Source organism: Phasianus colchicus, chromosome 12 (assembly GCF_987193195.1).
Source record: "Phasianus colchicus chromosome 12, bPhaCol1.hap1.1, whole genome shotgun sequence".
NCBI classification, from domain to species: domain Eukaryota; kingdom Metazoa; phylum Chordata; class Aves; order Galliformes; family Phasianidae; genus Phasianus; species Phasianus colchicus.
Window position 1 is genome coordinate 6,622,680 of NC_143447.1, and position 24,655 is coordinate 6,647,334.

The 24,655-nt window shown below is 36.4% G+C and overlaps 1 protein-coding gene across 7 annotated transcripts in view; it reads left to right on the forward strand.

The window, feature by feature from the left end:
- LRRC49 (leucine rich repeat containing 49) overlaps positions 1-17,892 on the forward strand; it is a 50,051-nt gene extending 32,159 nt beyond the window's left edge. For 5 of the 7 annotated variants that reach the window (XM_031616467.2, XM_031616466.2, XM_031616464.2 and 2 more), the window contains 3 exons: positions 2,207-2,316; positions 3,377-3,530; positions 5,348-6,467. In XM_031616467.2, coding sequence (XP_031472327.1) covers positions 2,207-2,316; positions 3,377-3,530; positions 5,348-5,554 — 471 coding nt within the window. In that variant the 3' untranslated portion in view covers positions 5,555-6,467. The other 2 variants (XR_016470327.1, XR_016470326.1) reach the window with 2 other exon arrangements.
- Positions 17,893-24,655: the final 6,763 nt, after the last annotated feature.

The following is a 24,655-nucleotide window of genomic DNA, read 5'->3' on the forward strand; positions in this document are numbered from 1 at the left end:
CCTGAGAGGCAGGAAAATATCTGAAGGCAAGACTTTTTATTATAATTTTGAAATATGTTTTTAAAAAGGTAGAGATCTGTTAGTCTTGATTTTAGGCATGACTCTGGTATGTTCAAAAGCATCAAAATTCTTAGTGCTGGACATTTGTGTGGAAATGTGCATTTGACAGACTGCCTTGTATAGCTTACCATATACTATATATTCCAGTGTTAGACAATACAGCTCAAATTGACTTTCCTTCAAGTGTATTAAGTGGACAATATTGGTGGTAGGTGGGTGTTTTGGACTAGATCATCTTAGGGGTCTTTCCTGACCTTAATGATCCTATGATTGAACAGTCTGTCAAATAGACTTTTTTATTAATGTTTGCCATGTACAATATCATTATTGTTTAAGAAGCAAATTCTTTTCTTTGAGATATGTTATTTAAAATTTCCCAGTGATAGAAATCTCAGATTAATTAAAATAGCTGTCAAGGTTTGAAGTTATTAGACTTGACAAAATGCTCTATGCCACATGGTATGGCATACAGGATAACAAATGCACTACAGTTATTGAGTTGGTGCCTGTTTTCCTAACGTACTGCACTTGGCAAGAAGGCTGTGTGATGGACTTGCATTGATGTGGTATTACTGTTATAATTCTTTTGTGATTAATGGAGCAAAGAATGTATTGGCATAAGATGGAGAACATGAGTTTCTATGAACTATAGTGTGTATTTAGCGCTGCTGTCTCTGTTGACCTTGTCCTTATGCTTCTCTTAACATAAATAAATAAATTAAAACCCCTTTTTTCTCTAGCAGATCTTTTTCTGGCTGTGGTGCCCTTTGTTTCCTTCGCTGCCTTCTGTATGCTTTGTTTCAGACCTTGCTTCTGTTAATAGACTGTTTAGTGAGGTCCTTTACTTTCAGACCACTAAAGATTTATTTCATTTTAAATGAAAGTGATCAAAAAGCAAGCACAGTGGAAACAGTGTTTAATTTAATTAAGAAATGTGACAAGAAATAACATTTCTAATTTCCTGTACTGTTTTTCTGTGGGGAGTTTCTCCCTGCATTATGCTGTTGCAGTATATGCCATACAAGGACACGTTGTATAGTCTATAAATGTTAAATAGAATATGAATTTTGACTGAAATTTCATTTCATTCACACACTTGTACAATATAGAAGAAAAAAGTTACGTGAAAGTATCTGATAAATACTGTAGTTACTTACTGTAGTATGTTTAAAAATGGGTTGCTTGCCAGGAATATGTAGATCTTGACAGAAATTAAATTTGATCCAGAAGTTAAGAAGTCACTGACTGAGTTTCATTGTACTGTGTTGTACAGGTAAGATTTAAATGATCATAAAGATTCCTTCCTTGGAAAACCAAGGGTCTAGTAGCTGTGCCAACAAACTTCTGGCAGTTCAGATCAGTTCATAGTTTGGCCCTCTGGCGATGATGGTCTCTGCTTCTTTTGCCCTAAGCTTACTAGTTAAGACAAACAAAAAATAACAAAAATCAACCAAACAATGGAAATATTCTACCTGCCTTATAGTAAATTGAAGTGTAAAAATCATCATGAAAAGTTTTCAACCACTGGAAGTAAGTTAGGAATATCTTAATTGAATTAATTGTGACAGTGTAGATTGTATGTGCAGAGATATATAATCAGCAAACTATATACTCTTGACTTCAGAAATGCAACCACTTCTCTTAATTCATATGCGTGTGTGTGTGTATGTATATATATAAAAAATAAACCTTTTCTATGATTCTGCCAAAATCAGAGAGACTTTAGCTTATCTTTTAACATGTGGATGACAGTGTCTTCTGGTTCCTTCGGTGTAACTTGATCCAGTATTTCCAGCAGACCTGCTTTAAGCGTGTGTAGTGTGGAACAGAATTAATGTCTGACATTCACGTACTTAATAAATCATTATAAAATTCCTCATTTCAAGATCATAGAGTACCATATGTGTACATTAAAGTTCCCAGAATTTTAGGAAATAAAACAAGCACAAGTATCTAATTTGGTTTCTTTTAAGATATATTGAAAGTGCTATTGAAATAAAATCTACATTTTGAAGGTATGCCTGGAGCAGATCTGCAGTGTTTTGCATAATAAATGCCAGTTAGTCCATTCCATCCATGTATGGAACGAATTATGAATGTGTCAGTTTTGAAACTTCTCTCTCTCACTTCTTGTTTTTCCTCACAGGTTACTCAGGATGATGTTGTAATGGCAGAAAGGCTCTTTGGCATTCTGGCATACGTAGCATCTTCTGAGCTGCCCCGTTATCGCTTGCTTTCATCATTTGGAGAATCTAGGTAAACTTGTTGTTAAGATTCAAGGAGGAGTGCAGAGGCTCTGTTGTTCTTTAAATAATACAGTCACTGTCTGAAATTGCAACACATGTTTCTGAGCAAATGAAGTTTTCTCGTTTAGCTCATTTTGTTTCTGTTATTATGGAACATCCTTGAGTTCCTTTTTTGTAAAAGATACATATTGGTACTGTTAATGAACCTTGAAGAACTGTGTACATTAGAACATAAATTCCTTAAAACTGAGATGAGATTTGTCTGAATGCAATGTACTGTCATTTTAATGGTATATCATTGTGGCAGTTAGAACAATGAAATTACCATATTACATTGACACTTCAGAGAAACTGTACATAGAAAAAATATGATGAACTGAAGTGGAATTTGTCTGGAACGTATTGTTTTAATTTTCCACAATGTCATTCATGGTAAATTCTTTCTAGGTAAAGAGATAAAAATGTCACAAGTAACATCTTACGGAAGATAGGTTCTTTGCATACTGCAGTATTACACTTCCTGATTGATGAAGACAGATGTTTTCACAGAGGCTGTATGAGGTCTGCTGAGTAAGATGAGAGGCACATAAACACAAATGCCCTGCTTGTTTAATTCTCCAATTGTGCTGGTATTGGTGAGGATTCGTGTGCTTTCACTGAGCAGATGCAGACTTTTTTGTGGCAACTTTGTAATAGAAGACTGTAACAGTTCGCATATTTAAGGGTTGGTGCTGTAAGAAAAAAGTTGTTGAGAAAGACTAAAAATGTTTAGTCTTAGTCTTCTACAGATGGTTACTTTTAAATTTAAGTTGCAAGGCTTCCCATTTAGGTGATGAAATGGGATACATGTCAAAATGTCAGTTGTATAGGAGTAAAGTAACTGCGAACTATTTAGAATCATCTGTGTATTGTGAGTAACTTAAGGATGTAATAAACTTAAAAGCTCACAAATGACATGTTCAAAGGCAGTAGAGGGGAAAAAAACCTCACGATCATTAGGAACATGTGCACTTAAAGAAAATAATAAAACCCATCAATTAAAACTGTAAATCTCTATATTTTTTCCAAAGGATGAAGCAATTCAGTTATCTTCTAGAGGGAAAGGGGAAGAAATCTGGGACTGGAAATGAGGAAAGTAGTGATAACAGAAGAGCTGGGAGAGAAAGCTCTGCTCGAGCAACATTGAATTATGTCACAAAGGACTTTCATATGGAAAAGCTTGAAGTAAGTGTATCATTATAAAATACTTTTTTTTTCCTCTGTTATCTAATCTTTGACTATTACCAAGTTTCTGTTGTGCTGTTGTGAATGGTGGTTTTAAAATATCACTACTTACCATATTTGCATGTTTAATCAAACATCTTAGCTAGCTAATCTGTTCCTGAGTCCTGGGTAATGATCAGTTTGTGTCTTCAAAGAAATGGCTCCTGTATTGTGCTGCAGTCTCATGAATACATTCCAACTAGAAGTATTGCATTGGTAATAAAATGTACCTATACTAGTAAAATGTGGAGGAGGAAAAAAAAAAAAAGAAAAGAAACAACAACAAAAAACCTGCTCACTTCTTGTGAAGATAAAAGCACATTGCACGTAATAAGATTTTTTATGGAAGTCAGAAAGCATGTTCCAAAGAGAAATGCTGAAGAGGGCTTTCAGACAAAACTTGAGTTAGCGCCAGGTCTACCAATAAAGAACATTTTCCTAGCTTTTAAGGGAGTTATCATTAATAACTTTGCATGCTGGCTTTTTTCAGACAAGTGCATCAGTCACTCTAGCTTAAATTTGTATTTCTGATCTGATAAGTCTTCTGGCTGGGCAGAGAATAAGCGTTTCCAGGGAGAATGAGCTTCTTTCATCAGTAGTCCCTTTTTCTGAGCAGACACTGAGGTACAGCTGTATGCATCCTGTTTCCTGCGTTTGTCATGTTACTTGGTTTTTGGTTCTGTTGAAGTATGTAAATCCTCTAAGTTCCAGAAATTAAATCAGGGATCAGTAAGCACCGAATTCAATTATTGCATTGTAGTTTCATTATCTAAGATACATATCATTGAAAAAAGAGGGTGTCAAGCACCTGTTAGCTAGTTCTACGTTAACCTGGTTAGCAAACTAAGTTAAATTACTAGGTAAACTTTAGTAAAGTAACATGATATATGTGATTAAATTAGTATATTGCTGAATGCAACAGGTTAGATTGAATGAAAAAATAATCTGTTTTATCGGGTGAAAGAACTGGAAAGTATTTTCTCTACTTTATCTGTCAATTAGGAAAACTTCAGTTTGAATGGCCTGAAGTTTGACCTAACGTTTTTAGCTGTCCCACAAATCAAATTAGTTAAGTATATACCAGCAATATAACAGTTCTATGCTTATTATGGAACCGCAGAAACAGGGATTAATACAGTTTGTCTAAAATGAAGAGCCAGTAGTTGCATGAGTTGTTTATTATTAATCATGAAATTACTGTTGAAGTTTTGGGTTACTTCAGTACCTAATATAGTACATATTACGAGTGACACACTTGCCAGAGTCCATCAGGAAGACTATGAAGAGAGGTGCAGACTGGCTTATTCTTCTGGTGATAATATGCCTAGTTCTTAGCACAGGTAGATAAACGTATGCTTTCCAACTGTTGTGCTGCAGTCATGGAAAGCTAGAAGGGGAAGGAAGGAAATGGCTGTTTCTTCATAATTCTGTAGGCTTCACACTGCTGCTCTCAGAAGGCAAAAATAAATAAATAAATTGTTATGCTGGTAAAAGATTTATATGACTACTTAACTGGATTTCAGCTAAATTAATTTATTCACGTGCTTTGAATATTACAAGTATGATAACACTGTGTGGCCACACTCAAGAAAACTTAATAGACACTAGGTTGTGTAGTTTAAAACAATCAGAAAATTCTGCCTCTTCTCGTGTTAATTGCTTATAAAACTTATTAAATTTCTGTGATTTGGGGCTTGTTTTTATTTGTTTTGAGTTTGATTTTTGTTTAACCTTTTCTTCCTTGTCTTATGCAATATGTAATGATTTCTCCCCTGCAGGAAATCAAGGAAAGAAAAACATTTTGCCAAACATATGTCAAGAATTTAGTGAAAGAAGCTGCTGACATCCATATGAAAAATGAGTCCTTGCAGAAGCTCTGGCCTCAGATGTTCATTGAACTTGTCAGAGATGCAGTGATAGAAATACGCAATAAAAATTCCTACATGAAACTCAGCTTACAGCGGATCACTGATCAAAAACAGTAGAATCAAGACCTGTTTTCTTGCAAGCTCTTGGTTTGGATAACAATTCACAAACTTAAAACAATAGAATGTAAAATTACCATCACAGTGAAACACTCCCTTGCTCTACCCAGACAAAGGTTACCTTTATCTTAATTAACTCTGTTTTCATAGCTTTCTTGATAGTGTTCAATTACAAATTTACTTGCATAAAGCATTAACAGTGATTCCTTGGCCAAAGTGAAGAGATGACATAGAAGTAACTTGGTGTTTATGCCATGTTTCATTACATTCTTGTTCATTTTTTTCTGCTATCCTTGCTTTGGTAATGCTATAGCATTGATGTTAAGGAACAAGTTTACAAACTGCTTATTTATTTATTTATTTTTGTTAAATGCTTTCTGATTGTCAACTTTTTGACTATTTCCTGCTGTCTTAAAAAATAAAATAGGAATATTAGCAATTTTTTTAATGATCAAAAGCTAGCAAATTATTGCTTTTACACTCTAAGGTTGATGAATGCTTTATACTGTTTGATTTGTCAGATTATAGAACACGTTTTCAGATCAAGTCCATGACAGTTCTTGACATATTTAATTAACCTAATTCTTAACCGAACAAGTGGCCCAAACTGGACTTCAAGTTCTTTTTTCATTAATTTATGTTAGTTTGTATGAATTATTATAGGTAAAATATGAAATTGGGGATATTATATTTAAGCTTTATTTTTATTCTTTTATAATTTATTGACAATAACAAATTATTACTTTTTGAGCTTTGTTGAATAAGGTCAAATGAACTGAAAAGCATGCATTAAATTTGATAAGGAAACTGATGAATGCTGTTCAGTTGTAATCACTGACAACTGTTCCATTTCTGTGTCTGTGTGAAAATTTCAGACTTTTATCAATAAAAATAAATTACTCACTTCTGCCTTTCACAGATAATTGGAAGAAGCGCTGTATGCAAAGAAAGGGCTTGTCCTTAATGCTGCATGAAGAGATGAGAAGCAACTTGCCCTCGAAATCTAAAACACATTCCATAGTCCACTGTAAATATGTCATTATCTTCTGCCCAGAAATTGAATTTAGGAAATGCTAACAAGTTCAATTGATTCCTACAGTCAGTGTTTATATGTGGCTAGAATGTTGTGCCATTTGAATTTAAGTTTGGTATTCTGAGTATCTTAGTAAAAGAATCCAAATTCTCTATTATTATTATTATTATTATTATTATTATTATTATTTTACTCAATTCAAATTGGTCTAATTTCATGTAAGCTCATTTATAGGAAAAAAAAAAAAATCATAAACCAAAGCAAACTTCTTGGAATGGTTTATATGGTTCTACGTTGTTTTTCCTGCTTTATGAACAAGACTTTCTGGCAAAGCAGAGGTAAGTTTCTATGTCCTGAAAAAGGCTTTGAGTCAGTAGCAGGAGTCAGGTCAGAGCTTTCTTGGAACATAGTACATTTGCATTCAGATCATGCTGGTGTATCTCAGTTATCATTATCATTTCCAGGACATGTTACAGGCTAATGGTGGCATGCATATCACTGAATATAGCTTCCAAGTATTTTTGGTTTGACTTACGGTATATGGAAACTTCAATACCATACTTGCAGATAATTACCTTTTAGTATTTACAGAATTAAATAGAGGTTAAATCACTTTAAATTTCATGAAATGTTAAAAATCATGAAGAAACTGCTTCAGCAGTCATCAGATATCAGTAGAATTAATCAACCCTTCAGGCTTTTTGAAAAGTTTAATGGAATATAAAATAAAGAGAATGCATTTGATAGGATTTCTTTCTTCTTTCAATTGGAAAACCATTCTCTCAAGTTTTATGGTTCCTCTTTATTAAGGAACACAAAGTCCATATGAGAAGGGGGCTGGGTAGGGGTGGAGGTGGGGAGAAGAATTTGCTACATAGATATGCCATCAGTATAGAAAGAAACTTGCAAAAGTTTTTTTGGATCTATCATTTACTTTACGTCATTTCTGTGCAAGGAGGGGCGAGTGGAGCAATTCCAGCTTCTGCATGGGGACAAAAAGCTCAGCAGCTGTGTGAAAGTGCAAAACTCTCTTGATGATATAGCCAGAGCAGATGGGCCCCTTTTGAATCACATTCAGCAGTAATAAAACATTGGAAAAAAATGCTTTAAGAAGGGTGGTTAGGTCTAGAAGAACAGGAAGTTCTCTATGGGAAAATCCAGAGAAAAGCCAGACTTTGTGATGCTATGGCTTTAGAGGTGTAACCCTAATTGAAGGCTTTAAGGTATGATCTTGAAAAAAAACAAATGACATAACATAGAGGCTATTAACTGTGAATTGTATGAACTTCTCCTTAGAATACTCTTTATCCTCAGTAGTGTGTGAATGCTTCCAGTTTTAGTGTTTTTTCTCTAATAGCAGCTGTTTGTGACAGGATTGTTAGGTCACTGAAGTGAAGGTTGGTAGGCAGCTATTATATATAAATGAAGTAAAGATTAACATTGAGCTGTGTAGTATCTTACATGAAATCAGTAGGAGCAAAAATCATTTTTCATAATTCTTTCTCAAAACAAATGAATGAGGGACTAAAGTGATGTTAGGTTTTAATACTTCGGGTTCTGAACTGCCAAGTGATTTTGTAATTGTTAGTATGTATAGCTTATGTATGCATCAGATTTGTTTATATCAATTTATGCAGACTACTGTGACCCATTACTGTAGTTGGTTATTAATGAATTTCTTAATACCTACAAATATGAAGATGGTATAAGCTACAGATTCTGAAAATTAAATGCTACGTACATAAACTTTCCATATGTTAGCATGTGTAAATTGAGGAGTTAAAATAGCCATTGACTTTCAAGCTGATGACCTTTTAGTAAAGCCTTCCAGGATGAAAAGAGTTGTTCTCTTGCTTCAAAAGCCTCTAAATGCTGCATAAAACCATATTTTGATACCTTTAGTATTTCATGGATAACCCATTGAAAATGGACCCTTGTGATCTTCTCATGTGTTCTGACTTTGTGCAGAAGACAGGAGGTCTAATTGTATAACTTATATATATCAACTAGAAATCATCTTAAAGATTAAAATGTTTCAGTCAGAAGAGTATCTTTTTAAACTTCTTTTCCATTGATTTCAGGATGATTAATACGTTGTTCTTGTTTTCTGAGAAATATTTCTTCTGTTTCCAGCTATGGGTGGATAATGCTGTATTTTATTTTGATTCAGTTTTGCTTTAGCTGTGTCATGCATGAAGGCCCCATTATGTCATGCAGTCATTGTTTATTCTGCAACTGAAATTTGGTCCTCAGTAAGGAAACTGGTGAAGAGCTGTGTTTCATTCACTTCATTTGATATAGGATCAGAGAAAATAATATAGCTGCAGATAAGCCACCAAAGTGGAACAAAGAGAGGTGTGATTCACTTGGCGCAAACCAAAAGCTGATGCTGTCAGTTTTGAGGAAAAAAAGGTACTGGGAAGAGTTCTGTCAGAGCTCAATAAAGTAAGTAAAACCAATTTACTGACTGGGGCCAAGTGTTCATTTTGAAAGCTGTTTTATGTTCCTGATTAACACTGCCTAGAAAAGCAGAGTATCTTCTCTGCTACTACAGATGTTCATACTTATACGATAGAAGTTACTTAATAATAAAGATTAACCTACTAAAACACAGATCATCTGCAAATTTAAGCAGTTGTACAAACATTCTGCAGACTTAAGACTTCTTTTTTTTGTCAAATCTGTCAACTGTAAAAGTAACAAACACTTATGCTTCTTATTGCTATTTTTTATCATAGTGATGTAGCACAATTAACTGCTTTTTGTTAGGTAGTTTAATTAAAGAAGCTGAAGCAAATGCCTGCTACTTCATGTTATTAAGCAAAATGCACAAATATATAATTTAGATTGAGAAGTCAGTACTCATATTGAAAATCACTTTGTTTAAATTTTGAAAAGGCTGCTGCTTGAACGTTTCTGTTCTCATATCACACAAACTTCATCTAGAAGTCCAGTATCAGTGCAATCATTTTCTCTTTGGTTTAAATTGGAGCCATTGGTCTTTTAAGGAAGTATGAAACTTAGTGCTTTGTTACTCATATGAAGAAGGAGGGGGAAAAGATGAGAGGAGCTATCACTTTGCTCTGTAGTGTGATAAAGTTGCTTTCTCTCTTAAGTGAACGTAAACTGATTTTTGTATGTAAAGAGAATAGGTTACACGCACACCTCAGACATTTTACAAAAGGCTCATTAGTATTTTCTTACATGTAACCACAGATATCACTTCAGAGCTGGATCTTCTTGCTCATGAGCTAAAAGAAATTGAGGGACTACTTATGTAACCTAAGGATCCAGTTTTGTTGGCCAGCTTTGCTAGGCTTCTGTTATCAGGAAGAAAGATAAGCTTATCTGGAGGAACTCTTTTCTTTGTCTATTGTGATTAAAAAAAAAACACGTATTCCTCTGCAGGCTCTGTACTGTAATTCATATACTGTGCTTGTGCATCAATGGCTGAATGGATGCCTCTGCTGGTCTGAAATGTCAGGGAGACCTGGCAAAGAATTGAGAAGTCTTAATGGGGAAAAACTTTCTCAAAGTCTGTATTTCTTTGTTTATTTCAGTTATGGATGGGTGGATGTATTGCAAGTGGAAACATCATTACAAAAGTACACTGATCACAGAACAGCAGAAAACTGGAGGTTATAGTTTGTATACCAAATCCAGCGTTGGAGATATCCACAACCCCAATAAGTGTGTCTGTGCAAGGCAGCCCTGTATTGTTAAGTACTGGCTGTGTTGGTTTGATGAAACTTTTACTTGTAAATAGTTCCAACACTTTGGAAAACACAAATTGATAGTTTAATGATTGCTTGTTTGTTGTAATGGTATAAAATAATGTGGTAAAAGAAAAATCAGGTTAATTAAAGGCAAAATCTGTTAATTAAAGGCCTAATGCCACTTTTATCTGTTGTCTTCTTAGGTAGGTGAGTACCTCCATCCTAAAAAGGAAAATCTTGTGTGGGATCATGATCTTGTTATATAGTGCATGCATGCTCAGTCCATCTCTTATGTGATTATAGATGCTTTATTGGCATCTAGTTTAATGCTGCCTCTATAAATGTTACTTTCTAGTTTGAGACAAGCTATACTTCACACTCTTATTTGATTAATATGTGCACTCCAAAATTAGCGCAGCGAGCAGTACTTGGCTTTAACCTAACAGGTCAGGAGCTTTGCATGAAGGTGGAGCAGACCATAGACGTATTCATTCTTTCTGGAACACATTCTTTCTGGATAACATAAACAGCACTAACCTTTTCAAAAGATTGAATATGATAACTTTAAAGAATCAAGGTAACAAAAAGACTTCTGCTTTTATGTATAGTGTTGAGCATTTAACACAAGCAAAGGGGGAGGTGGTCTGTAATCATGTCTTGTTTCCATGTGTTCATAGTATGCCATTAGATAAGAGATTGTAAAGTTAATTCACATTACAGTTGTGGAGTAATTGGAGCTATGAATGTGATGTTTGCATTACATGTATGCACAACCTAGGCACTTTGCTGGGTTTTGCAAGATACTGAGGCACTTCACTCTCAGTGAAGGAAATCATTGCTACAGGTAGAGAAACCATTACTTTCTAGTAATAATAATAATAATAAAAACATTGATATGCTCTTACAATACACTTAGAAATTAAATTGTAAAGCAGTGCATGCTGTGATTTGTGTTGCATTTTGGCATGTTTGCAGCCTGCTCACATTAGGCTCCAGTGACCTATGCTCTCTAATAACGTAAAGAAATGATTCTGAAAAGTATGAAAAAAAAACAAGGAGCATAGTTCCTGTATCTGTACTGGCAATTTGACATTAGATTTCATACAACTTATATCCTGAGTCAAGTATGTTAAAGCTATTGTTTGATTCTGAAGTTTTTGTGTAAGGCTACAAATGTTTCGCCCTCTAGCAAAATGTCACTTAGTTCTTAACATTTCTCTGGAATCTGTAATGTGTTAGGTGTTTTTGTAGTCTGGAAAATGCAAACTGGCTTGTCAGTTTAAGAGAAGAGAATTGGGGAAATACTAAAGAGAAGGTTGTGGTGAGTGCTATTGGGTTAGAGAGTGAAAAGCGTAGAGAAGACCTGGTGATCTGTGTGTTCTTTTGGAGAATGCAGGAGTGCATGCAATATGGAATATATAAACCATAGCAAAAGACCTGAGCATGAAGATCTCTGCCTGATGTTGTGGTAGTCACTTGAAAACAAACAAACAAAAAACCTAATTTCTTTTGACAGTGCCATTGTTGTGGTTTAACCCCAAAAGGCAGCTCAGCCCCACACAGCTGCTCACTCACTGTCCCCAGGTGGGACAGCAGATGGAATCAGATTATCATTTGCAGAAAGTACTGGTATTTTCTAAGCTGTTGAAAATACATTTGTTGCATATTCTCCAGGCTGCTACTCACAGCATTTTAAGTTTTAAATAGAAGGAAAAAAAAAAAAAAGTGGTCTGCATCTGTAAGGAGAGAGAGTTACATTGGTTAAAATGACTTTAGAGACGTGGTAAAGCCCCTCTAGCTCTGCTGGTACCATTTTTTAAATTGCATGAGTCTTGATCTCCTTGCTGGTTTTGGAAGAAAAAAAGGAACCACAGGTGTCTTGGAAGTTGTATTGATGATTTACTCTTTCTTTGTTGGTGCTGAACTTTTGCCCCTGTTTGGCAATGTAGGTTCAGTCTCAGGGCATGGAGGCCTGACTAGCTGTGTTAGAAAAAATACACCTAACTACTGTAGGTGTACTCAAGGTATTTTCCAGCTTTGATCAACATGTGTTGGCTAAGATTAATAATTTATTTTCACATCTCCCATTAACACCTCACTTTGACAAGCTTTGCTATGTTGGGGGGGGGTGGTGATGACAAAGTGACCTTTCAATAACACGTGTCTCAGTGTGTGATCTATATGAATGTATTTGAGCTCTTCAAGGATAATTGATGAGCATCAGTTGTGAACTGCTTATGGAGATTCTGTGCTGCCTGGCTACTGACTGGCTCTCACTTTATTTTATTTTTTTATTCCAAAGATACTTTTTCATAATGTCTTCTTGTCAAACTCCTCCAAAATGGTAAGGAGGCTATATGATAAGAAGCGGTGCCTTGAAGAGGATCATCCCCTCGTGGCCTAAATTTTAAAAGCAGCAAAAGTGAAATAAAAATGCATTAGATATCTGGCAATGAGCTGACAAAGGTGTTAAGGCAGCCAGGTGCTGCATATCTCATCTGAAGTGTATGCTAAGTGTTGGGCTCACAGAGTGAGGCAGCCTTATGTATTTTTAGAAGTGTGAGAATTGTTGTGGGAAGCCAGATCCTTCTATATTTCTCCTCTGCTTCCCTTTGGAGGCTCTCACGTTCCCCATGCTTTAATTTCAAGCTCCAGTGTATTCTGTTATTTAAGAAAAATATTGTCAGCATTGCTTGTAACTTCAGTGCTTTGTCCAGTAGAAAGCAGACGCAGGCAACTTCTTACTTTTCCCCATCATACAGTGGGAGTCCAGTGGCCAAGAGGAAGAAAACCTTAGGTTAGGGGTGTCTACCAGCATGCAGTGGAAGCTCTAGAACATGTTTCAGCTGGATTGTTTTTTTTTTTTTCTGGCACTGTCCTGTTGTGAAGGGAGGTGTATACTTGGCTGCCACAAACACAAACTTAATTAACTTGCACTTTCACCTGTAACAGTCACAGGTCAAGGATTGCCTGGATTTTGTACTTTCATTTTTTTTCAAAGTAATCCGCTTTATGTCTTAAAGAAGATTCATGCTTCTCTTCTTTATTGATCACTGTGTCTGTAGGATGAGAGGAAATTGCAATAAATAAAATACTCTGAAAGTAAGTATTTCTCTGTGTGCTTGTGCACTAATTAATGTTTATTTGAAATAAATACAGTACAGCTAAAAATCTTGTAAATTTTTAAGTACATTCTCGGAATATTGTTTTTTGCAGCTCAGCTGAGGATGTTTTAAAAAATTTCAGCCAGAAAAGATTTGTGTATTTAGGACGAAATCTCTAAAAGGAATTATTTTCTGAACTGTTCAAAAGATGGTTTGTGATACAGAAGCACTAGCCTTAAACATAAAGTGATCAACTGTAAAGAGTGTCAGATATTGTACACAGCTGAGCTGAGCAGGTGTGTCTTGGGTGTATTTTCTTTGCTGTAGGCCAATGAGGGTTTTGTTTCTTCTTTTTGAATTAAATTATGTTGAAATGAATGTCATAATATTTACAATTACTGAAGTTCTTGAAAAAAATTCATTTATATTGAGGTCTGCAGAAGTAGCAAATTCAATCAGCGTTCGTAGTGGGTATTTGAAAAGGCTGTGGGTTCCTGCAGCTGCTTCTGGAAGGTTAGGCTCATCTTTGATCGCATGAAGACAAAGGAACTATTTTATTTATTCATTTTCTTTCTGGAGAAGTCATCAGGAACAATCCAGCTCAAAAATTACAGATTTAGATATTTCTAGTTTCAAATTTCTGAGATTGATTTGGTAAGGGGAAGAGTACAAGAGTGGCAAAAGCGGAGGAGTACAAGTTATACAATAGGGAGGGCCTATGATAAACAGAAGTTAAGAAATACACTTTCTAGAAGGGCTAATTGGAACAGCCAGCCAGGCAAACCAGCTGCTGCGTTGGGCTGCAGACTTGGGGAAGGCCTATGGCACTTGAATTGAGTAAAACAGAGGTCTAGACATGAGAGACAGTGAGTTGTGAGCTATGATTGTAGTCTGATTTCAGACCTGTACGGCTTGGCAGGTCGTTGTATTTTTCAGTAGGAAATATGTGTAACTCAACCTCAACGAATGTTCATCTTTTTCTCATAACATTCTTTAGCTGTTCTCTTTGGTTGTGCTCCCAGTTCATTCCAGAAGGCGGCTTTCTTCAGACTGTGTTTAAACAGGATGCCTCTGCCAAGTGTCAGGTCAGTGATTTAGCTCTCTAACTAGTATTTTCTACTGTTTTATTTATTCTAGAAACTTCTAACCATCACTTCGTAACATCACAAAGAATGGCTGAATCATATGAGATTCTATCTCAGTGCAGAAAAGGTAGGCCTGAGCACCAAACTGAAGAGCACTAGCCCTTTTACAGATTCTTTCTGAGTGACATTGCTGACCTTTACTGCATGATACCTCTTTCCTGCTACTCTGCCAGAAGCATTGCCAGCGTCATGTCTTAGGAAAGTCAGTGCAAATTTTCATAGAAATCTGTTGCACCAGTCATCTTCTAGAGGCAGCAGTTATTAACTTTTTCATAGCAGTGAACAAATAAGTTTGTTGGAAAACTTTTTCTCAGAGAAATGTGTTAGAGTGGATATGTTCTAGAGAAATTCAGGCCGGATAGCTGTTTTGTTGCAGCAGCAGTTTATTTCCATATGCTGCCCTTGCTGGGAAGGAGGTAACTATAAAGTTCAAAAATGTCATATTGGATAAAATACTGTCAGTCATAGTTCAAAAGGCACTGAAAATGGGCAAGGAGTGGTGGGAGACAGCAAGAGGCCCTCAAGATAACTTTCAATGGTGCTATTCCAGTGTAAGAAATATTCCATAGGTCAATGTCACGTGAGTGTAAATTGCTATCTATTTCCAGTGATGATGCAGGAAAGGGTTCTGTCCAGACACCTATCCCTGTTTACTGGGAATAATTTTGTGGTTCTCCCTGCCAAAAATATAAGTAAAAAGAACTGGATCATCTAAAGAGTTGTGTTTATGTATTTCTCTGGGGCTGCACAGAAGCCTGCTTGCTTTTCAATTCAATAGAATTGGTAGAACGTGGTTCATATTAGTGCCTAGGTTCAGAATACGGCCATTGATCTTTGAATGTCTGGTCATGTTCTAACCTGCCAGCAGTCCAGTGTTCCATGTCTTCCTTTTACATGGGATTTTAAGAGAGTATGTTAGCGTAACCTGTGCAAGTGAAAGGCCAGAACTGGAGACAGTGTCCAAGATCTTAGACTCCTGAATAATATTTCAGGTAGAAATGTGTTGGAAAATCAGAGACGAGCATGCGTACAATCTTCAAACTGGCCTAAAATGTTATTTAATTGGACAATTTGCAGAAAATGATACTATTATTCCATTATGCCTCTCCCAGATATTTAAGGACAGAAAAGAAGTATTTTCTCTGGCAAGATTTGAGCTTTAGGCTGTAGATCAAACAGGTTGAAACATTTTTCTGACCTCTTTTTTTTTCTTCTTCAAATAATCCATTTTTTTTATTGATTCTTTTATATTCCCATCAACGTTACTCATATTATATTTCAAAGTGGTCTGGCCAACAGTCTTGATACAGAGACAAAAGTCTTGAGTACTGGTTAACCAAGCTAGTAAGAGATGCATATTTTCATCCTGAAGCATGATGTTGTCCTTGCAATATGTTATAGGTGCTTTGTCTCAATTTTACTGGCAGTTTCCAACACTAAGTACTTAAATGCTAATTCATTGGCTTTGAGCTCTGTCAGCCCTTCTTTTCTGGAGCTGCAACTAAATCAGTGTCCAACAAGTAGCAACGTTAATCATTCCTGCAGTGTACCTGCATGCAAGAGGGAATGGAATTGGGATTGCTTGCATTTACTTAAAGCTGCATCTGTCTTTGATTCTGCAAAACTGTGTCTTTAAAACTGTACTGCTGGAGAATGCAGCTGTTTTTTGCATTGCTGAAAGTTGGCTGACATAGTAGTAGCATCCAGACTTTCTTGGATGCCTCATGAAACATCATGATAAAAATACAGCACTGCTAGTGCTTCTACGTCTGTTATTTGTGGAGGTGCAATTACTAAAAATAATTCTTTCTCTCATAAGAACTTTGCAGAGACAATAGTGCAGAAAATTTATCTATGATCTACAATTGAAAAGGGCCAAGGAGGTTCCTGTATAAATAAATCTCTTCCGTGATGATCCCCTCAGTCTCAGCTTTGATATGCTCTAGAGTAAGTTAGGTCTAAGTTTTTTTTTTTTTTTGTAGCAGGGAAAACCTCAAGAATGTGAAGTTGGATGTAGGCAATGCAGACGCAAGTCTGCACAAACTTGTAGTAATAACAATGGGAGTTGTGAACTGCTGCCTTAATCTCTATTGGGTGTTAGTTCAAATATTCAGCAGTGATGTTTAATTGTGTGTGTTAAGTACTTCATTCCTTAAGATTAACAAAAAAAAAAAGGGGGGTGGTGGTGGAATAGAGAGCTGCATGATGACTAGTGGGAGGCATTTCATTTTGATGGCTTGAGCTACTGGGATTTGATGTTTACTTCTGGTTGTCTCTTTGGTTTGTTCCTTAAAAAGTAAGGTTTAGAAGTCCAATATTAAGCCTTGGAGGAATGGGAACCAAGGAGTCTGGCTGAACGTTTTTTGGCAGCTTTCAGAGGTGTGGTTTATCCTGTAGATGGAAATCCTACCATCCTTCATCTCCATTCCTAGTATGACTAACATTGAACAGGAAAGCATTGCAAATTTTTTTAAATGAGGCAAATATGAAGCTACTCCTGAGCAATTGTGATTTGTTTTCTTACCCCTGTGCCTATCATCTTTCTTAATCCTTTTTCCTTTGACTAAACTGTTTAGAACCTGATCAAACAGGACTATGCTCACCGATCTGTGGATGTGGGAAATAAGGAACATGAAAATAAGCTTCTTCAGAAAGGAAGAATTAGATCTGTCCCTTTGTTGGTGTCCTGTGCTACCTGAAGGTGAGGGTTTGAAGATCAGCAAGGTGCTTTAAATGTGAAGTGGGAATTAGGTAGAAAAATACAATGGTTTGGATTGAGAGGGACCTTAAAGCCCATCCAATTCCAATCCCATGCTGTGGGCTGGCAGACATGAACCAGCCCATCTTCCTGGGGCCCCATCCAGTCTGGCCTTGGGCACTTCCAGGAGTGGGGCACTCACAGCTCCTCCGGGCAGCCTGTGCCGGGCCTCACCACCTTCTGAGTGAAAAACTTCCTCCTAATATCTAACCTAAATCTCCCTTCTTATTTAAAGCCATTTCCCCTTGGCCTATTGCTATCACACCATGTAAAAAGTGAGCCTCCCTCCTGTTTATAAGATCACTGTGGCCTTCTAGTACTTAAAGGGAAGTATCCCCAGAGCCTTTTCAAATCTTGGGCTCTATAGTAAGTTAAGAGTTGATGTTTTATAATGGAATTATGCTTTTGTGCTTCTAGAGAGAAGCAAAAAACAGCGAAAGAAAATTATTCTTCCATAGCATTTTGGGTAGCAGCATCAGCTAGGACTGCTAACTGTTCCAAAGATGCTCACAAATTAAACCTGGCAAGTACTTAATTTTAAATTTCCCTAAAATTGCTTGTTTTATATTCCACAGAATTACATGAACTCTATTTGATTGCATAAAATATTATTTTAAGGTTTTATATATTATACACTACTTACTATGCCAAAGTTGTTCCTACCTATGGAATTGTCTATGGCTGATTTCTATCACTGTACAAGTTCCTTGGCTTCAAACATGTGCTGCTTTTTTTTGTTTTATTTTTCTAGAAGCAAGAATGTTAAAGTGAATAAACCTACTTCCGTGAAGCTCATTCTCTCTTTTATTAAGTGTTTCATTTTGTTCATGCAGTTTTGTCCCACTCAACGGCCTGTCTCAGTCTGTAATATTGATCAGAAGCCTAGCAAGCTAAGAAAATCCAAACAAAGGACTTTTAGCTTCTGTTACCTACTGCATCAACTGCTATGTTTTGATCGTACATGTTAGAAATGGACTGCCTACATGCTTGAGGCAGCTTTGTACATCAGGTGAATCCAGTCAGGCTGAAGTTGCCTTTGGATCAGTCACACATTCAAATTGTCTTTGTAAGGATAAGGAATGTGCAGTAGGGGGATCCATAAAGTGGTCTACACCTTCACAATTTAAGTGTGAAAGATAACAGATTACACTTCAAAGTAGTAGAAATTAAAGGTGGATTCTGTTTTTTAATGTGTTTTTTGTTTGTTTTTGTAATTACTTATCCACTCTTTAAAATTTTCCCTTCAGCCATGAAGCCTCCACATCTTTAAGAGCCTGAGAGATAACATCTCTAAGCTAGAAAGACGTTAGCCTTGGAACTGAAGTGACAAAAAGGTTTTCCATGCTCCTTTCTGTCCTTTTTCTGTCAGAAAATGATTACCACTTATGCAATGCATACATGAACAGGAAGTTTATGCATGTTTGCATGCATTCTTTTGTACACACAGAATTTCAAATAACTTTACGAAGTAGTTGCCAACAAAAGGAAATGCAGCTTTATGCTTCAGAGTGCAATCTAGAGCAACCTGAATCTGTCTTATAAAGAAGTAGCTCATAATGCTGAAAGATTCATCTCATACAAAAAAAATATATATATTCTTAGGAGACTTAACTGTTCAACAGATGTCACTGATTTTATTAGGTAGAAGCACTGGAACTTTTCTTGTGATGTTTTTAAAATCAGGCAGAGCCAGTTGTGTTTGGTGTTTTGTACAGAACAGTTATTAACATCTCGGCCTACTTTTTACACTGGCAGGTTATGTAACCCAAAAAAGTCCTTTAATTCAGATCTAGGGGGATTTAATTTTTTCCTATTGTTTAGCTACAGCTAAGAATGATTACCCTTCTTTCTGTTTCATTAAATGCCATTTTATAATTTTTGTGAGAAGAAGTCTTCAAATGCTATAGAAATTACATTTGTAACCTTTATAGTATATGCTCCTCTTTGTAAAGTTATAAATTCTATTTCTGAGGCAGTACCTTACATTTCACCTGTGAGATTTTCTCTGTCTATGGAAGTACTGTGAAATATTCTGATTGGAAATATACTCCATTAATTTTTGGTTATTCTTTAAATGTTAGTAATATTGTTTGAATAGATTTTTGAAATTACTGTAGATTCCATTTTAAATATTAAACCTTGCCCTTTTTTTTTCTCATTTTTTCCCCAGAAGTAAGTACTAAGTGAAATGTTGATGTAAATATTAACATTGTGCATCTGCTCACACTGGGTTGCATTCCCACAAAGACTGTGTGTGGATGTTAGTCAAGCATGAGCTTAAATACTGCTGTAAGTGCTTACAGGTGGTCCTGATTTTGTATGTGTTATGTGTCAGGATTCTGCTAGTGATAGTAGCAGCAATTTAGTCTTTTGTCAGTGGGATTATGATTGCTTCCCCCAGTTCTTCCGAGTAGAAGGAGCGATATGAGTTGCTGCTGCTTAACAATTTTGAAACCACCAAAGTGAGTATATTCTCTTCTTTGCTGGTGTTGGAGTGCAGTCAATTTCCTAAAACTTACTGAGAAAGATTTTGGTTTAGAACCAGGGGCTAAGCTCAAGAGTTGAATAACCCAAGATGGGGAATTTAGTAAACTTAAGCAGGATTATTAAACAGGCATATGAAAGGCTTTTTAGGGCACTGGAATAATCATAGAGGAAAACTAGCAGTGCCTTGGCACATGAGACTGCACAGCAGGAGAATGGCTGTAAAATGCCACTTTATACTTCTTGAAGCCATTGCAGTTTTCTTGCAGACAAGCATGAGGACTTCAGTGCACAGACTTCTACGCTTCTGCAGTTCACTCTTTTAGGATTTTAAGCCCTCTTCTTTACAACCACTTTAACTTCAGTGTACTTTGACTACCTCTTTAAAATCCTTCACCAAATTTGTAGCAATGCTTTCTGTGAACCAACTTAGGAGGGCAGGAATTTAGCAGAGGAAAAGCTTAGGTTTGTAAGTCTAATCACTGCTGTTGTCAGTGAGCAGCTGTTGGGGCATAGCAGCTGAGAGAAAAAGGCAGGGCCTTTTGTCCTGAGGTTGGTTTGCTCAGCAGGGTCTCCCTTACATCATTGTGGATTTTCTTAGTTTTGAATTCCTTCATTCCAGAGCTCCTACCTGAAAATTTCCAAGCAAAGGTTCAAAGAGAGAACGTTCAAGAAGTACACTGTTTTGCAGGAGGCTTCAAAAATGAATTAGATTCATGTGGTGTGCACGTGTCAACTAGTAACTGAGTAGTTTCTTGGAGCAGCAGATACATCAACAGGATGGTGACTATAAAATCTGTACCTATGTGTGTATGTGAGGTCCTGTGATATTCATGAGGGCTCTGCCCCAGGAACAAAGTAGCAAGTTCTTTCTTCCCAGGGGTTACAGCTAAACCCTGTTGCATCTTTTTTCTTTTCTGGTATTGGACATGAAACTTACTATACTAGATAAATGTGTCTTTATTTTTCATTATTTTTATTTTTAAATTATTGTATTGTGCTTCATCATTCAAATATTGCTCACCTATTTACTGTCACAACAGAGAAGTTCACTTCCTCATCCAAATGTTTCCTTTGAAGGGTTTGCAGAAAAAGCATGTTCTGTTTGTTTACTTTGTGTCTTAGAGAGCTTTCAGAAGACTCTAGGTTTTTGTCATTGTGTGTGTGTGTGTCTAATGAAGTAAAGAAGGAAGAAGGGGGAGAAAGAAATGGGATGTAAAGGTGTACTGACTTCGTAAGAATCAAATTGAGAAACAGTTCTTCAGAAGCTATGAATGTTTTCCCCTTGACTCTTAAAATATTCTTTTAGCTTTTCTTTTTAAGAGCATTAATACATGTGCACAGACACTAGTGCATTTAACAGTAGAATATTAATGTCTTTTCCATGTATTTTTACAAGTTCTGCTGTCTTATAAAACTTGAGATCTTTTACTGCATGGGGTTGGTGAGGAGTAAAAAGCATGTTTTCTTTTTTTATGCTTGGAACGTTTTGTTCAGAATGCACGTCTGTGTGATTTCACCGACTGCTGCCTAGGCCATGGCAGGTTCTCTGAAAATCTTGATTCTGCTCAGGAGGAAGACATCCAAGAGCAGGGCTAGAGGCAGATTATGAACGCATGGGAGCAAAACATCAGTGAACTCTTGGAACTCTTCCTTGGAAGGGCTTGCATGTTCCAGCTGTTAGACTTAGAAATGAAATATGACTCAGAGTATTAATCTCAGTAAGAACCATTGAAATGGAAAATAAATAATGTGGAGGCCTAGGTGTAATTAAAAGTTTAGTGATAATGTTTCTTTTTTCAGCAAATCTTTGTGCTGCTCAGAGCCAAGCAGTCATTTAAGTACCTGCTAAAAATTCACAAAGCAATTTTTGTGGTGCTTGGTAGTAGATCATTGTTTTACTCTTAGGTAGTGACAGTCGTTCTTAATGCCAAGAATCATATTGCAACTACTGCTCTTGTTGCTTAAAGCAGGACAAAGGTTGGACCAGCATCAAAGATGAAATAAAGAGAGGCAAAAAAAAGTTATTTGAATTTAGCATTCTCCAGTAAGCGGTACACAAGAAGGTAAAGAACATACGTGATTATTTTTTTGTATTTAGAGAATCTTGTTGGATACAGATGTGAGAGCTGTTTCCAATCTCTCATAATTGGAATTTGTACTTTCAATATTGGTATTTTAAAGGTACTTGTGAAGTGAGTGGGTGGAGACTGTAAGTCAAGAGTAAGCTGCTATGAATGTGCCAACTTTCCTAAATACTGAAGGTATTAATATGAGGCATTCCAGAAGATGTATGCATGAGATATTTGTGGCTTGTCTGTAAGGTGACTTCAGCAGTCTGTGCATCTCCTACTGTGCCAGTTGTCCTACATCTGAAATTTCACAGTATTTAAAGTCCAAACACGGTGAATTGTGTCTAAATACTTAAGCTTGTTGTTCAAGATCACACACTAATTACGTAGTCAAGATAGGAGAAGAGCCAAGTATTTTGTCTCACTGTCCTGTACGCTAACCTTACACTGCACTTAATACTGCTATTAATAATTATCAAATGTTCATCTGTATTAAAGCAGGTATTTCCTTGCATAGAATTCTACCTGGTGATCTTTTAGGGAGATAACTCACAAAAATGTGATAATGCTTAGTGAAACAAGTTAATCATTTAAGAATAATATCTGAAAGAAATTTTCCTCATGCTTTTTAGTCTGAATTGGCTGGATAAAGATATTTTTTCCCATTCTAGGGAATCTCTAGTTCAAGTATGACAGCAAAACTGGAAGGTACTTCCTTGAATTAAGCTTACATGCCTCATACAATGCTATGTGCTGAAGAGAGAAAGCTTTATAAGAAGAGAAAATCTAGATCAAGCTCAAAGCTTGAACAGATTTCAGATTTTCTGGTTACAAGTCTCCCAGTGATAACATTGAATTCGCACTCTTGCAAGGCAGTGGTTTCTTTAAAACTCTCAGTATTTTCCTTGAACTAAAGTACTGAAGAACAGGACAAGTTTGACATACTTCCTACTAAAAACACTTTATGGAGGTTTGGGACGCAGCAATATATCCATTTTAGATACAAGCTTATCTTTGCTTGGGCTGGTCTGATTCTGCTGACATCAACACCACAGCAAACTAAACCATAGAAGTTCTTCATTTGATAGTTTTTTTTTCAAAGTGCCATTGAAACCTGTTCAGAATCTATTAGGAGAAGAGATACAGAACTAATAACTCTAGCAATAGTGCTTGTCTACACTTTTTCTTCTAGAATCATGGGATTGATCTTAAAAATGTATGGGATTCTTTAGAAAGTTTCCCAATTGGAGAATGTCTTCTGTGGCAGAGACTCAGTTCATTAACAGGAAATGTAAGGCTCCAAGGAACTGTGGTGTGAACACACCTGCAAATCCTCCACTATAAAGCTACAAGGCAGGGGGTGGGGGGATTACCACTGTCAGACTGTAAAAACTGAAAATCAGCTTCTGTTTTTCTCACATTGAAACACAGAGGGAAATAATTCCATGTTGTGGTGAACTGAATATGTGGTTCAATGTTTGGTTTGATATGTGCTCCTCCCCAGAAGAAGAAACCAAAATCAAGTGGTGCAATGTATTTGGGGGTACAAAGTTAATTCTTTTGTTAAAACACACAGCTTCAGAATCTGAAAGGAATCATCCTATTTTCAGCAGTTGTAAAAGCTGTCCCTGGGCTGCTGCTTTGCCTGCTGGGTCTGAACTGTTGTGCTTGGGCCATGAGGGGGACAGAGGTGCTCCAGTGGCCCTCACAGAACCTCTTGAGTAGGTAGTTGTTTGCCCTCTGTCATCTTCTCCAACACTCCCTTCCAAAGGGAAGTAATAAATTGTCTTGGAGTAAAGAAAAAATAAAATTACATAATAGTTTGTGCTCTTTGGTTTGGTTTAAAATGAAAACAACAACAAATTAATCAAAAGGGGGTGATGATTGGTTATAGTGCTCATCAAGAGTTTGGCTCACTCAGGTTTGCTTTCCAGAGAGCTATGCAGATGATTAAGCCTCTGTGCCATGTTTTTCTAGGTATTTTAAATAAGTAAGAATAACCCATCTGTGGCCGCTCTTAATTTGCTTAGCTAGTCTGTCAGCTTTTAGGAACTGTTTTTCACTTTTCATTTGTTACCAATCTGACACTGTGGGTCTTGGTTGTCTCAAGGCTCAAAGGAGCTGATATTACACCACTGGTACTCCTAATATTTAGAAGTTCTCCAAAAACTTAAACTAAAATAGAATGTCTAATTGTGTAGCTTTTTTAATGATTCTCTGCAGGTCAGAAACATCTGAAAAGTACGTCTGGTAATTGCAGTCCAGTTGTTAAGGAACAGATATCTCTGTCTTGGAAAGTTTGTTTCTGCCAATTGGACTCCTTCCATGACAGTTTCATCAGCTAAGCAGATACAAGCACCCTCTTCCTTGTCGTATACGAGGAAAAATTATTTCACTAGCAGAGTGGAACTATGGAAAAGGACAGAAACCAGTATATCTGTACATCAGCTGAAAGAGATCTTGAAAAGTTTACAGGATTGGGTACAGAGCCTTGCACATGTATTGGTCTTAGAAAACTTGTAAGGGATCTAAATGCAGATCTCTGGATTTCTGTTCAGTTACAGATGTGTAGGTAGATGGTAAGTTAGAAGGCAAGACAAATACATCACATCGAAGATAAGAGAATTATAGGGCTTTCTTGTAAATGTTGAAAGGAATATACTGATGCTAGCCTTAGGATATAGCTTGCTGAAACCAGAAATGTACATTTGAGTGAGAATTATAACTAACACTAGAAATGGATGCTTCTGCCAGATAACTGCCAATTATTGGACCCTGACTTGCTGATG